Source organism: Monopterus albus, unplaced genomic scaffold, assembly GCF_001952655.1.
Source record: "Monopterus albus unplaced genomic scaffold, M_albus_1.0 scaffold5.1, whole genome shotgun sequence".
In the NCBI taxonomy this organism is placed as follows: Eukaryota; Metazoa; Chordata; class Actinopteri; order Synbranchiformes; family Synbranchidae; genus Monopterus; species Monopterus albus.
The window spans coordinates 133213-147797 of record NW_018127885.1 but is presented as its reverse complement, the minus strand read 5'-3'; the positions used below and the strand labels follow the sequence as shown (position 1 = coordinate 147797).

At 39.2% G+C, this 14585-nt stretch overlaps 2 protein-coding genes across 5 annotated transcripts in view; one reads left to right on the top strand and one right to left on the bottom strand.

The window, feature by feature from the left end:
• Window positions 1-7285, bottom strand: part of cax2 (cation/H+ exchanger protein 2) — a 17016-nt gene extending 9731 nt beyond the window's left edge. For 3 of the 4 annotated variants that reach the window (XM_020612080.1, XM_020612097.1, XM_020612105.1), the window contains exons 1-8: window positions 7144-7285; window positions 4866-5030; window positions 4672-4778; window positions 4467-4581; window positions 2047-2163; window positions 1895-1956; window positions 685-822; window positions 375-566 (exon numbers count right to left, since the gene is read on the bottom strand). In XM_020612080.1, the coding sequence (XP_020467736.1) occupies window positions 375-566; window positions 685-822; window positions 1895-1956; window positions 2047-2163; window positions 4467-4581; window positions 4672-4778; window positions 4866-5030; window positions 7144-7213 (966 nt within the window). In that variant the 5' untranslated portion in view covers window positions 7214-7285. The remainder of the gene's footprint in view (window positions 1-374; window positions 567-684; window positions 823-1894; window positions 1957-2046; window positions 2164-4466; window positions 4582-4671; window positions 4779-4865; window positions 5031-7143) is intronic. The other variant, XM_020612087.1, reaches the window with a different exon arrangement.
• A 2679-nt stretch (window positions 7286-9964) lies between these two features.
• LOC109967827 (zona pellucida sperm-binding protein 4-like) lies at window positions 9965-12999 on the top strand. The gene is made up of 8 exons (XM_020613675.1): window positions 9965-10919; window positions 11378-11562; window positions 11653-11750; window positions 11835-11995; window positions 12099-12291; window positions 12473-12620; window positions 12701-12776; window positions 12857-12999. The coding sequence occupies exons 1-8, from the start codon at window positions 9965-9967 to the stop codon at window positions 12955-12957; spliced, it is 1917 nt and encodes a 638-aa protein (XP_020469331.1). The 3' UTR covers window positions 12958-12999.
• Window positions 13000-14585: the final 1586 nt, after the last annotated feature.

Below are 14585 nucleotides of genomic sequence, written 5' to 3'. Positions count from 1 at the left end.
ATATTTTTTTAGTATATTACTTGTGTGGTGTAGAAGAGAATTATCTATGTAGAGATACTGCTTGCAAACCAATGATGTAAGATGATGTCATGGGGTAGGACTGGATAAGTCTGACTTCTTCCTACTCCATTCAAGCATGTACTAGGTATAAGCAAATTGATATTGGATTAGCATTTGTTGGATATGTGTAAAATTATGTGTGTTGACATATCAACTGTCTTTACATGCTTGAAAGAATAAATCAAATCAAAAAATCAAATCAAATCAATTCTACAGGTGGGGGACAAGATAAGAAAACTGGTGCATGAGCATCACATAGTCAGTCTCTCTGGGTTTGTGTGTTCTGGCTGATTAATGCTAATTATCTCCCTTACCTTCCGCTCTGAGCAGGTGGAAACAAAAACGTCCTCAGGAGGCAAGAGAAGAATGACGCCCAGAGTCCGTGCGTTCATTTTGGAAACAGGGATGGTGAAAATGAGGATCCAGGAGAAGAAGCAGGCCAGGGAGTGGATGAGCACCAGAGGTGGATATCCCAGCAGCAGCCACACATAGGTAGAGAAACAACACTACACACCAAGAAGGGAACACAGGGTTATGATGTCCTTGCTTGATTTCCATGCAGCACAAATCAGCTAATCATGGTTACGATGGTGCCCATGTATTTCTTTAAGTGTGTAAAGTTACCCAGTAGGAAGTGCGCACAGGTTGTCCTAGCACCTCTGTGGGTGAAGGCAGCAGAACTGGAGAGTCATCCTCCACCCTATCTGTGTCGCACTCACAATCTGGTGCTTGATCACAGCATCTCCTCAGTGTGTTTCCAATCTGGAGAAACACAACCAGAGTAAAGTGTAATTTCTGGCTCATGAGATAACCATCTATTTTATGACATATTTCAGTTGTTCTAATACTCTGTAGCAAAAAAACCACAACAATGCACTTCATGTAGCACTTATATAAGTTATTTACAAAATAAAAGAACAGAACAACAAAATGAAATAGTAAGCAGAGGAGGTAGAAAATAAAATAAACAAGGCATTAAAAAAAACCAAGTTAAGAAACCAACAGAGAAGTATGTTCATAGAGAACAATAAAGGAATGTTAGGACACAGTTTGAAGTGATGGCAGGGTCCTCACAAAGTTTAGAAGCCCTTAATGTGAATGCTGCTGTAGGCACGGCTGGGGGGAGGACAGTGTCTGGTTTGGGGACCTTAGAATCACTTCTCTGCTTGTTGCAGATGGTGTGGTTCTGTTGGCCTCATCAAATAGGAACCTCCACCTCTACTCAACCTCTAATAAGGAGGCTAAACTGTAAGTAAGATGACAAACACACCTGCAATGATTCTGCTATGCCACATTCCTTTTTGGTTTAAAGGAGAAGTGTTTCAGACACTAAAGACCTGATCACAGCTCTATATGCCATCACTGAGGAGCTGAAAACGAAAAAAAAACCTGTTTGTTATTGTTAGTGTGTTTCTCTTGGGATTCTTCAGCAGCTTTTGGAGTAATAACAAAGTCCCTTTCATGTAAAATGGGGAAATAAAGTTAAAAAAAACAGTAAACTAAATATTCTTATGTTCATTTTTACTTCATAATTTAAATAAAAAAAAACTTAATTGGGCCAAAGAATATTTATATGAATTTGTTCAACTGTGTTTGAAGTGTCTTCACAAATATATCGTAATAACAAGTCGCTGCAGATGGCCTGCAGTGTTGCAGACTTGTAGTTTTATTCAGAAAGACAAAATTTCTGCTTTTATGACCACATGTCATTGAGAGACAATGAGGAACCTACATGATTTACTACGCATCTGCCTTATTTCAGTTAGCAGAAAAAGGAAACGTGACAACAGGAGGAATGTCTCAAACACTAACTCAGCTCCGATCCAAACGGTACCTTGTGGATTGACTTGCCGAATGGCCATAAGAAGTAGTAGGACAACTTCCAGCAAAGTTTTCCTTAACAGAGAAACAATAAATGAATGTCAACAAATCTGACCCCATCATCAATGACCATTATCAATGTCTTCAGCTGATTAGCTCACCTACCATACGGTACACCAGTGATGGTGATGAACATAAGCATGCCGACCAGGAAGTACGTCAGAGAGACCCACCAACCAAAGAGAAGCACATATACCACATTTCCACATGTGATGAAATGACCTGACACCAGCAAGGCAAACAGACAGAAACATTAATACAAGACTGACATGTTCTCTATCAGCTGAATCCAAAAGATTTACATCCATTATTTACATATACAGGCTAATGCTGGTTTATTACAACTTGGATCTTATTTTTGTAGTTTTGACCAGTTTTAATGAGACTTTAATGAGAAACACAGGTGGTTAGATGATCAGACAAGTTCAAAACAAGTAACCAGGTTAGCCAATATTACATAGAGAACAAAACAAAGGCACAAATTATTATGCAAACTATTGTAAACACCTATCACAGTTTACAGACGACTTCTTGGCTCAACTAAGACCTACTGTATATACTTTCCCTGATTGGGACAGTCTTTTTTTTTGGTAAAAAGGGGATTGTTTGTGACATTTTCAGCTCCATTGCCTTCTGGGGTACTCGTAAATAGAGAGTTTAGGAATGTAGCTGGACTGCTGGCTTGTATACAGCCTGAATGATAGGCCCCATCAGACACAGTACTACAGTGCCTTGCGAAAGTATTCGGCCCCCTTGAACTTTGCGACCTTTTGCCACATTTCAGGCTTCAAACATAAAGATATAAAACTGTAATTTTTTGTGAAGAATCAACAACAAGTGGGACACAATCATGAAGTGGAACGAAATTTATTGGATATTTCAAACTTTTTTAACAAATAAAAAACTAAAAAATTGGGCGTGCAAAATTTATTCAGCCCCCTTAAGTTAATACTTTGTAGCGCCACCTTTTGCTGCGATTACAGCTGTAAGTCGCTTGGGGTATGTCTCTATCAGTTTTGCACATCGAGAGACTGAAATTTTTGCCCATGCCTCCTTGCAAAACAGCTCGAGCTCAGTGAGGTTGGATGGAGAGCATTTGTGAACAGCAGTTTTCAGTTCTTTCCACAAATTCTCGATTGGATTCAGGTCTGGACTTTGACTTGGCCATTCTAACACCTGGATATGTTTATTTGTGAACCATTCCATTGTAGATTTTGCTTTATGTTTTGAATCATTGTCTTGTTGGAAGACAAATCTCCATCCCAGTCTCAGGTCTTTTGCAGACTCCATCAGGTTTCCATCCAGAATGGTCCTGTATTTGGCTCCATCCATCTTGGGGGGGGGGGGGGGGTCTCTTTCTCATGCAGAAAGCTATTTACAGGGAAATGCGATGGATTAGCTGAAGCTCATCAATAGGGAGCGCCTGCTCACCCGGTGCTTTACAGACTGGCCACCAATCGAAGGGAATTTCAATATTTACCTACATCCTCGTTTTGTTAGTTGCAGTTAAGCAAACACGCAATTCGCTAATTCATGTTAGTGGATGAGTGAGACTTGTTTAAGTATTTTCCTTCCACGCTAATGATGATTCATTTGAATGACTTTAGGTGTGAATTTTGACTCACGGGCCATTGAATACAGATAAACAACAGGGTGGTTCGTTTTAACATCTATCCATGAGCCAATTTAACGATCATATTACAATTACATTAACTGGGCAGATAGTTTTGTTCTGACCTATTGTACATATGTTATTTGTCTGTCACACACACACACTCCTGCAAACAGAAGTATATAAAATGTATTCACACACTGTTGGAGTGAGATGAAATACACAAGGATTAAAGGCACCCAACACCACAAAGTCACATCACAAAATGCCAAAACAGTCAAAAGTGCATTCATCAGTCTACATGAATTAAATCGATCGTTTCATGTATTTGTTTTATACAGTGTGGCTCCGATGGCATTAGTACCCCTGCAGAGGCAGATCATGAGGAATTGTTTAGTGTTAGGCTGTACCGGAGATCTTTGAGTTCTGAAAATCATTTTCGAGCTGAGGTTAACAATTGTTTAGGTCCTTTTGATGAAGGAAAGCAAAGCAACAAATTACTGAAAAAGTCTAGTTTGTGTTGGCCGCTACAAAGTATTAACTTAAGGGGGCTGAATAATTTTGCACGCCCAATTTTTCAGTTTTTTATTTGTTAAAAACGTTTGAAATATCCAATAAATTTCGTTCCACTTCATGATTGTGTCCCACTTGTTGTTGATTCTTCACAAAAAATTACAGTTTTATATCTTTATGTTTGAAGCCTGAAATGTGGCAAAAGGTCGCAAAGTTCAAGGGGGCCGAATACTTTCGCAAGGCACTGTACCTCCTGTATGTTATAGTCTTCTCAGATCTCAACAATTATTTGGTGAGTCCAATGCAAACTACATCTACAAAAATAAGGCCCAAGTTGTAGCAAACTGGGATTATCCATCAACACAAAGCTTACACACTACAGCAGGGCAAAAACCTGTACCTGGACCTGAATGCGGTTTAATGAGGTTCAGTTCAGAGTAGAGCTCTTTCACGACCTCTGACCTGTCTTCGAACGGACGCTCTGTCACGTGGCTCTTCCACTTTCTAAAACCAAACTAACACACACAGACAAAAGCATCAAATATTAAGTTTGCCAACTTTGCTCAACTCAAAGAACTTTTATTTGCAGTGGAAAACCTTCTTACCCTGTAGTTGTTCACCACTTTGTTGGCTTCCACTTCGTTCTCTGCTCTGATGGTTCTCTTGTTTTGAATCTCCTCCCAGCTGTTATCACAAGCGATATGGCTCACACCTAGTGACAAGCAACAAGATGACAAATGCATTAGAAAAATACATTTTTTGTTAAAAAATTTTAAATGCCTTGGTGTTTGGTACTCACATGTGTGTGCAGACATGCATGTTGTCGTGCACAGTGCAGGACACACAGAGTGATGTGTAGATGGAGCGCAGCTGTCTGTGGAATTAAACTGTTGACCTCCACACAGTTGGTCATGGATCTGTTCATGTCCGTAACCTGCCTGGGGATCAGGCTCCCATGGTGGATCTGCAACAACAAACAAGAAATAAACTACTCTAAGATAACAAAGTGATGTTTTATATAGTTACAAAGTAAGTAGCTGAAATATCATTATTACAGGCAGTACTCTACATAGTCCTCCTGAACCGACTTATTTTACTACATGTCCATTGGCAAAGCAGTCACATTTCATCATTTGTGGTAAATTCAGTAGCATAGCATGATGGTATGTTTAATCATCAGGTCATCTATTTAAATCCACTGTTTTGGAACAGCAGTGACTGGACAATGACTTTTACAGGTTATTAACATATTAAAAAGGAGCCAAAATTGTGATTTTTGAGATTGTTGCTCAGTCACGCAGTCAACAATTTTGTCTACATGATGAAAGTTTTATCTGCAGAATTTATGCACAGTTTTCATTCAAACATTTATAAGGAAGATAAAAGATACATTTGAAAAAAGACTGCAAACTGCTTCACTAGTATCAAACAAGGCTTTGCCTTGCAAATGTCCCAATGCACTGACTTGTTGCTGGTGTCAGGTACACACTGCAGTTCTTTGCAGTACAGAGCCAGTGTAGGGGATGGAAAGTATCTGTGGACATTAAGCTACAAGTTTTGCTCAGAATACAGTTTAAAAGTATGGTCTTGTGATCAACAAAAGGAATGTAGGAATTTGTGAAGCTCAAATGATTTAAAGGAGGAATCACTCTCCATAACTCACATATAGAAATATTCATTCAGCAAGATATCTCTTTATGAGAATATGTAAAATAACAGGAAATAACCCTTGGCCACACAAGAGAGGTCAGTTAGAGCTATGATTAGTAATAGTATTAATCATTTTCCAGGTACAGATCTTTTCAGGTGAAGTGCCTGAGTAACAAGTAACCGAATCACACACTTACTTTTAACACTGCAGTGACAAATACTAAACACTACAGCTAACATAAAGCAAAAACACACAAAAAGGAAATGGGGTATGAAAATACAAGGCTGTGGTGAGTGAATCACTGAATAGCAGTGTATCTCTGAACTGCCTCTGAAAGCCTGACAACAGCTGGATTTGTTCTGCAGGAAAACCACGGGCATAACTGCAATTAGGTTACGGGCAAATAGCGCCTTAATGTAGGCCACTAAATTAAATGTTTTTCCCCAGGGCTTATCTCTTACAAGACACAGCCATGATGAATGACCAAATAGTGACACTGACATCATAAGAAAAGCGAGCTCGGTCTTAAACGACTTCCTTTTTCATAATCTAAAACAGTCTATACACACTTTTAGGTAGAGATTTGTTTTGTTTCCTCTTTCTGAATTAGTGCTCCTGAAATATGCAAAAGTACAAAAGTTACCAAGTGCTAGTGATTGTGTTGTGTTTGACTGTTTGACAACAATAGTTTAATTCACTACTTACAGCATTGTTCTTTGGTGTAGAAGAGGAAGACCAGAAGGTTCATAATGAATCTACAATCTTACATGACCAAAGGATTAAATACAAAACTCCACTGTTTTCATAGGTAGCATTAGACCATGAATGGCACCCCTATTTTGTTTATCATTACCTAGACATGGATAGGCATAAAGTCAAATAAATGTATAAATTCAGGTCATAATTCATGAACTTACACTTGGTAACTTACCTACATACCTATTTTAGACTTGGACTAGAGCTGAAACAGTTATTCCATTAATCAACTGGTTAATTGTTTCAATAACTGAGTTATTTACACCATGTATCATATTTACACCATGTATCAAGCAAAAATGTCAAACATTCCTTTGAACCATCTTCTCAAATTATGTGATTTGCTTCTGTTTTCTATTAGTGTAAATCTAATATATTTGGGCTGTTTGTTAGAAAAAACAAGCAATCTGAAGAAATCAGCTTGGTCTTTGTGAAATTGTGGTGGTCTGTACTTTCACTGTTTTCTTACATTTAATAGATGAATCAGAAACACATAATCAGCAGATTCATCCATGCTTTTTTTTTTATTCATTAGTAGGGAATCTGTCGTATAGCAGAGAGACATTTAAAATGGAGAATGTATTTACAGTGCTGTTAAGGTCACCGTCATCTTGTTACCAATAACGTTCTTCCATTATTACGGGCTAAACTATAAGCTTCGGCCGCCCACCTTCTGTGTTTTCAGCCGGCCTCCTCCTCCGGCTGGTCGTGTCCTGGCTCTGTGTAGACGATAGGGACATACCTGCCAGAAAGCCACCTCAAACTGCAGTCCTGTCGCTCCACTGCGCACTGATTCTCAGAGAATCATCCCGCTTGGCATTGTGGGAAATGTAGGTCGAGCTTCTTAAAGGTAAAAACAACCACAAAATAAACGTAAACGTAAAAACTAAAAATACTTTATCCCGAGGTTACAGTTTTATAAGCATTCAGATCGTTGATATTGTTTTAAAAATTAATAGGTTAGCTGAAAAAGGCTATAGCACGTAGAAGTAGGCAGGTAGTGACAAAATATAGCATCAAAAGTAAAAATAAAAATTTTGCTATTCGATTATTCATACTTAGGTAATGTGTTGACAGTCTTAAAATGTTTATGTAAAATCTAAATCGCCAGTGCAAAAGTTCTCAAATACACGTAGTACTAGAGTAAAACCCACATTTCCCTTTGAAATGAAGCAGGCTAGTAATAATTACTAAAATGGAAATGCTCAAGTAACTACAACCTCAAGCTCTTTCAACCTATAGCCTAGCATATAGCCTATATTACACAGCCATATAGCCTATAGCTACAGTCAGTGTGATTACAAACAAACAACAAACACATTTCCTCTGAAAGCTGGAAATCAGTGGCCAGGAAGGGCATCTGTGTTTTTCTTTTTGTCATTTAGGGATTTCTCTTTAATACAGCAATATGTTGGAGCTACAAGTTCTGTGAAAATGCAATTTGTTTTTAAAGTGGGCTAAATGAATAAATTTTACCAGGGGTGCCACTAGCAGTTTTGGGCCCTATGAAAAAATTTGAAGTTGGACCCATCTGTGGGCCCCCAAAGTTCGTGGGCCCTTAGAATCGTCCTAACTTCCCCCCCCCCCCAAACGGCGCCCGTGAATTTTACTATAGATTAAAGTGTAGCAGTGTAGCAACTGCAACACTGTGTGTACATGTGCATCCTGCCACTGATGCAAGGTGCATGCTTGTTACAGAGACAAATAAAATAGCTCCACAACATGGTCAAGCACAAGTATTACATGGATTTTTAAAATTTGTTTCTCCTCTCTAGCTCTTCAGTTAACTCTTCAGTTTTCTCCCCCAAAAGAAACTTAGTGAAACTGTAAATTTGGGTAAGAGCCCAAAGAAACATGCACAATGGTGGTTAAGTATTTTCCAGGCGTTTGAATTTTCTAAAATAAATTAATTGAGCAATAATTGTACACATTTAGTTTGGTCTACTTTTGACTGTTATTCTATGGTTCAGCTACGGGGATCTTCCATTCATAGCAAGACAAGTTTGAAAAAAAAATTACTCTTCCAAATGAAAGCTGAACACTTAGTCAAATTCACTCTTACTTAATTAAACATTCTCAGGATTTCTGCTGCTCAAGCTTTACACAATCTGGTATGACCACTGGCATATGCTGGCTTGATAGCAAAATTCAAATAAATATTCGTGTGTAATAGACATTACTTAGTTTGCTGATGTTTCAGTACCACATTTTAATATGGAACATATGGTGTTATCATAAAATTTAAAAAGAATCAAATAAACAATTTCTCAGTACAGTGGGTGACATTTTTTTACTTGAGTGTGCTCAAATTCCACTAACTTTATCAGTCAGCGAGTCTTTGACATTCAGAGTGCTACTTAGCAAACGTTATATAGAATTTAATTACAATTATAAACAAATGAACTTGTTTTTCTTCACAACAGAAACTGTTGGAGGAAGCCTAATGAAGAAACAAAGCAGGCTAAAACTTTTTTTAAGGCCATAAGTGAAGTCAATATAGATTTGGACCATTTGCACAGACCATGTAAGTGTGGGTCAGAGTAGCTGCTATCATGCTGGGATTTTGTAGAACACAAGTAATTTTTTATTCCAGTTTACTGCACATACCTACCCTACATACCCTTTTCACACCAAATTCTATGTAAACCTATTCTACAAGTAAGTATCTATTGACGGGCTTCCTCCAATAGCTCGCAGGTTTGCAACATTTAAAGAGATTGTTGAACATGTTCCTGTAATGTAACTATTGTCATAGCTATTGCACAAAAACTCAGATTGTTCATTATGAGCTGCCTGTGGTTTTTCCATTGTGAAGACATTATTTAGTAAAAGTAAGTAAAGCTCAGTAATCTCATTTTCAGCACAACCCAAGCAAACACTTTCAGTGCAAACTTTCTACTACCAGTCTATCATAGCAAGTAAACTGAAGTGCAGTTTGGCATAGTATGGCAAAATTCTGTTCCAGATTCTGAGGATAGTACACAGTATACATGACCCTTGTTTTGTGGCTTGTCCATCTCAGTGCCATCAAACCTTGGACTGTTATAGGACAAACTGCTAACTCAACCAAATCAAGTCCTGTGCAATGTGTGCTAGCAAAATAAACATTTGTGGACAAATAAAGTTTAAGGCCACAAAGACCTTCAAAAAGGTTTTTGTGACATAGATGTTGGACTTACAAATAAATACTTCAATGTCAAGCTGTCATCCAGCCCACATGTTCTGATAGGACACATGATGCATCTGCTTGTCCCACCCATAAAAATGAGCTACTGAAGTTGCCAAAGGTTTATCAGATCATTCACTTAAATGATGAAGAAAATATTACATCATGTACCCTGAAGCTTTTAGGTGGCTATTGAAAGATGGGGAGCACTGATTGGTGGTTATTTGGCCTCAGAGGTGGAGTCAAGTCAAGTCCTCAAATATAAATGTGGCAGCACACATAAGTAATACACTTGGGAACTGTCCAGGTCAAACTGCTTGAAAACATGGGAAAGCGCTGGAGTGCCACCACTTTACTGGGACTCACACTCCTGAGCTGCTTAGTTGTGGATAAGATAGAATCTCAGGAGCCACCTGGGCAGAATCCTGAACCACCGCTCGCAAGTGGTTATCCATATGCTTCTCCACCAAAGGTTCCCGTGCCACAGGTCTCACCTCCTCAGCCGCCAGGAAAGGTTCCTCAGTTCCCTCCAGTGCCACAGGTCTCACCTCCTTGGTCACCAGGAAAGGTTTCTCAGTTCCCTCCAGATTCACCTCCTTGGACACCAGGAAAGGTTCCTCTGTTCCCTCCAGATTCACCTCCTTGGACACCAGGAAAGGTTCCTCAGTTCCCTCCAGATTCACCTCCTCAGCCACCAGTAAAGGTTCCTCAGTTCCCTCCAGTGCCAGGGGTCTCACCTCCTCAGCCACCAGTAAAGGTTCCTCAGTTCCCTCCACTGTCACCTCCTTGGCCACCAGTAAAGGTTCCTCCATTCCCTCAAGTGCCAGGGGTCTTACCTCCTCAGCCACCAGGAAGGGTTCCTCAATACCCTCCTTTGCCACAGGTCCCACTTCCTCAGCCACCAGGAAGGGTTCCTCAATACCCTCAAGTGCCACAGGTCTCACCTCCTCAGCCACCAGGAAGAGTTCCACAATACCCTCAAGTGCCACAGGTCTCACCTCCTCAGCCACCAGGAAGAGTTCCTCAATACCCTCAAGTGCCACTGGTCTCACCTCCTCAGCCACCAGGAAGAGTTCCACAATACCCTCAAGTGCCACTGGTCTCACCCCCTAAGCCACCAGGAAAGGTTCCTCAAGTGCCACAGGTCCCATCTCCTCTGAATAGCTGTGATGTGGATGAGAACCAGAAAGTCCCATGTGGAAGTCCTACTATTGATTCTACTAAATGTAGTGCAATTAGCTGTTGCTTTGATGGGCATCGCTGCTACTTTGGAAAGGCAGGTGGGTTTTTGACTGTTATTGCTTTCCAAAAAGCAATAGAGTTTTCTTGTTATACTGAGTAAATACTGCATTGTGACATCAATGGATGACAAAAATCTTTAATTAGTAATATTATCCTCATAGAATATTACAATAGAAAAAGGTGTATTTATTCTACAATGTAATTTGTGTCATGTATTTGCTATATTTCTTGTTCAAAAATATTATGGAGTGCTTGTGAAACCTTTTCCTCACCTACTGTACAGTATGTGCCTTAATGTACTCATGTATATGATTTTATTTAGCCAAGCTAAAGACTGAACATGGTGAATTTCAGCATGTGTAAATTGTCATAACAAGCATTTCAGCCTTTGATATTTGCACAGCTGTAACCTAATTAATAGGTTATCTTGATACATTTTCTTTGGTAAGTGATATCTTATCATTCAACCTATCAATGCCTGTTTTTGTGCCACCAGTGACAGTTCAGTGTACCAAGGATGCCCAATTCATTGTGGTGGTGGCTAAAGATGCCACTCTTCCCAGACTTGAACTGGAATCAGTCGCACTGCTGGGGACAGGTCCCCACTGTACATATGCTGACTCTAATTCAGACTTTGCAATTTACCAATTTCCTGTTACTTCCTGTGGCTCTACTGTAAAGGTACTAACTGGATTTTCTACTTTACAACCAACAAAGATAAGTGAGAAAGATTGTTATAACACCTGCCAGTTTTAATTTTGCCTTTTGTAGGAGGAGTCTGGTGTTATAATCTATGAGAACAGCATGTCTTCCACATATGAAGTGGGAGTCGGGCATCTTGGAGCCATCACCAGGGACAGCCACTACCAGTAAAAGATCAAATTTGAAAGACAACTGTAATGTTTAAATCAACATTCTGACTAAGAAATATAATGCCAGTTTTCTCCTTTCAGATTAAACTTCCAGTGTAGGTACCATGGCACTTCTGTTGAAACTGTGATTGCTGAAGTATTACCACTGCATGATCCTCCTCCACTAGTTAGTGCTCTGGGACCACTCACAGTGGAACTGAGGTTGGGTAATGGTCAGTGCCAATCAAAGGGTTGTAATGAAGGTAAGTGTATGTCACCCTGGCAGCACTGCTAGGTTTGTAGATCATAATGTAGATAGATTCATAATGTTGGCTGTCATATTAACTGATAACTCTGCTCTCACAGTGGATGTGGCCTACAACTCTTTCTACACGGAGGCAGACTATCCTGTGACCAAAGTACTGAGGGACCCCGTCTACGTGGAGGTTCAACTCATGGGAAAGACAGATCCCAACCTTGTCCTAACCCTTGGTCGCTGTTGGACAACTACAAGCCCCAGCCCTCATACTCTGCCCCAGTGGGACATTCTGATAGATGGGTAACCAAAACGTTAATGTACACTGTCCTGTTTATGACGACATGTCAGAGCATCTAGCTTTACACTTCTGTCACGTCTGTTCACAAGGAATAGTGAATAGGGAAATTAATGCTAAATAATAACTTCTAAATGTATTCAAATTTTTCTGCCATTGCCTTAAGCTAGTTTGCTGTCCACCTAGGTGTCCATACAGGGATGATCGCTACTTGTCCTCACTGGTTCCAGTGACCCCATCCTCTCATGTGGTCTACACAAGTCACTTCAGGCGCTTCATTTTCAAAATGTTTACTTTTGTAGACCCCAGCTCACTACAGCCACTGAAGGAACAGGTAACAAATAGATCTAAAGATAAAACACTGCTGCAACAAAATGCTTGTTTTGCTTTGCTAACACTGTTTTTATTGTTCAGGTGTACATTCACTGTAGTACAGCTGTGTGCACACCTGCACCAGGCCGCTCATGTGAGCCAGCATGCTTCAGAAAAAGTAAGAGATGAATTTGTTATCTGCAGAATTCAGGAGCAATATTCCCTTAAATCTGACCATGTTTGTGTGTTTGTGTGTAGAGAGACATGTCAAAGCTGAGGACCCAGATGATGCTGAGCCAAACGTTGTGGTTTCTTCTGGACTTGTGATTATGAACGCACCTGAGGAGCAAACAGTATAGAAATATAAGCTCAAGAATTTGGCCAATAATATTTAGTAAATGCTTAATATGGTTTGGTTATTTGTGGTATGAAATGAAAATTACAGTGTAGCCTTATGTCCATATTTGTAATGTCTGCAGAAAGACAGAGCCAGAAGTGTTTTACACAAGGATCCTCAAATTACTGTAGTCAAATCTGTGTTCAAGAAAACTGGCTCTGTGCTCCATAAGCTCATCTTACACAACACATTGGCTTACTAGTTAATTTGGCACACCTTTACAATCTTATGCATTATAATATAATTAGCTTAAAAATCATATTTGCATATTCAGTATTTGTTGACTGTCATCAAGCTGTAAATTGAAGCTGTATTTAGTGGTAACATTGGACTGAATTGCATTATATTAGAAGTGTGCTTATGATTTTGTCAGCCCTCATTTCTATAAATGAGGTATTTTGGAAACATCTGTCAGTATAATTCAGTTCAGTGCAATTTCACACCTGACTGCAGCATTAAAAATAACAATACAGTTTTAAAAAAGTGTCTGACACAGACTCAAAAAAGTAATTTAAAATGTATGTTAAGCTTCACAATGTTAGTATGTATAATATTGGATTAGAATGCATTTGACTGCAAGAGTACCTAAATGTATTTATGTCCAGGTTATTCCAAGTTGCAAGAATATGTGGTAGAAAACATTGCTTGAAAACAGCTAATAAGAGTTACATAAATCTTCGTGAAATGAAACTGTATTACATAACTTTTTAATACATTTTGTGTAATCACTAACATTCTCATAAACATGAGCTGTTGATATTAATACTTCACTTTGTTCATAATGATGTATACAAAATAATATGTAAATAAAATGAACTCTAATTCATTTTTGTGCCATCGGTAATTGAGTGGTGTTGGAATATTCTGTTTAAAATGAAATATTTGAACTCAAAATTCATCTCACAACAGTGTAATTACAGTATTTGGTGGTGTAGCCTATACAAATGATACAAATGTTTGCGAAATCAAAACTTTTCAATAGATATAGTTGGAGCCAAACACAGCTGACACTGGGTGAGAGGCGGGGTCCACCCTGGACAGATCGCTAGTCTATCACAGGGCTGACACGTAGACAAACAACCACACTCAGTCCTACAGGCAATTTCAAGTCACCAATCAACCTAAGCTACATGGGTGGGGATAGCGAGAGAGACACCAATGCACATGTGCAGTTGGCCTCACAATGTGGAAGCAAACGCTGAAGAGAAAATGTTTTGCTGCGTGAACCAGGTGAACAACTTTCACTGGGAAGAATAGGCGCCATCTTGTAATCTGCTATCATGTTTTCAATAATGCGTACGCCCATAGTTCTCTATAAGCCACCTTACCCCAGCTATTGCATGATGCATTTAATAAATGAGCTGTGACACACTGTCCAGCAAAATCATGTTTTAGATATGATTCTGTAAGGCTTGGCTTGCTACTAACTCACTTTAACAGCAGCATCATAGTAATGAGCTAATGTACGCATATCTGGCATTAGCTTGTTAACTAATAACAAATATTGCTTGTTGGCAAGTTAAAGTACAACTTATAAATGACACAACACACATATACTATGGTTCTTTCTGTAATTCTCCATAATATTCT

Bases quoted from the DNA above. Each gene is read 5' to 3' on its own strand.
- LOC109967827 (XM_020613675.1), top strand. From the start codon at position 9,965: ATGGGAAAGCGCTGGAGTGCCACCACTTTACTGGGACTCACACTCCTG. The intron at 11,996-12,098 runs GTAAGTGTATGT...CTGCTCTCACAG, and splicing joins ATCAAAGGGTTGTAATGAAG to TGGATGTGGCCTACAACTCT. The intron at 12,621-12,700 runs GTAACAAATAGA...TTTATTGTTCAG, and splicing joins TACAGCCACTGAAGGAACAG to GTGTACATTCACTGTAGTAC.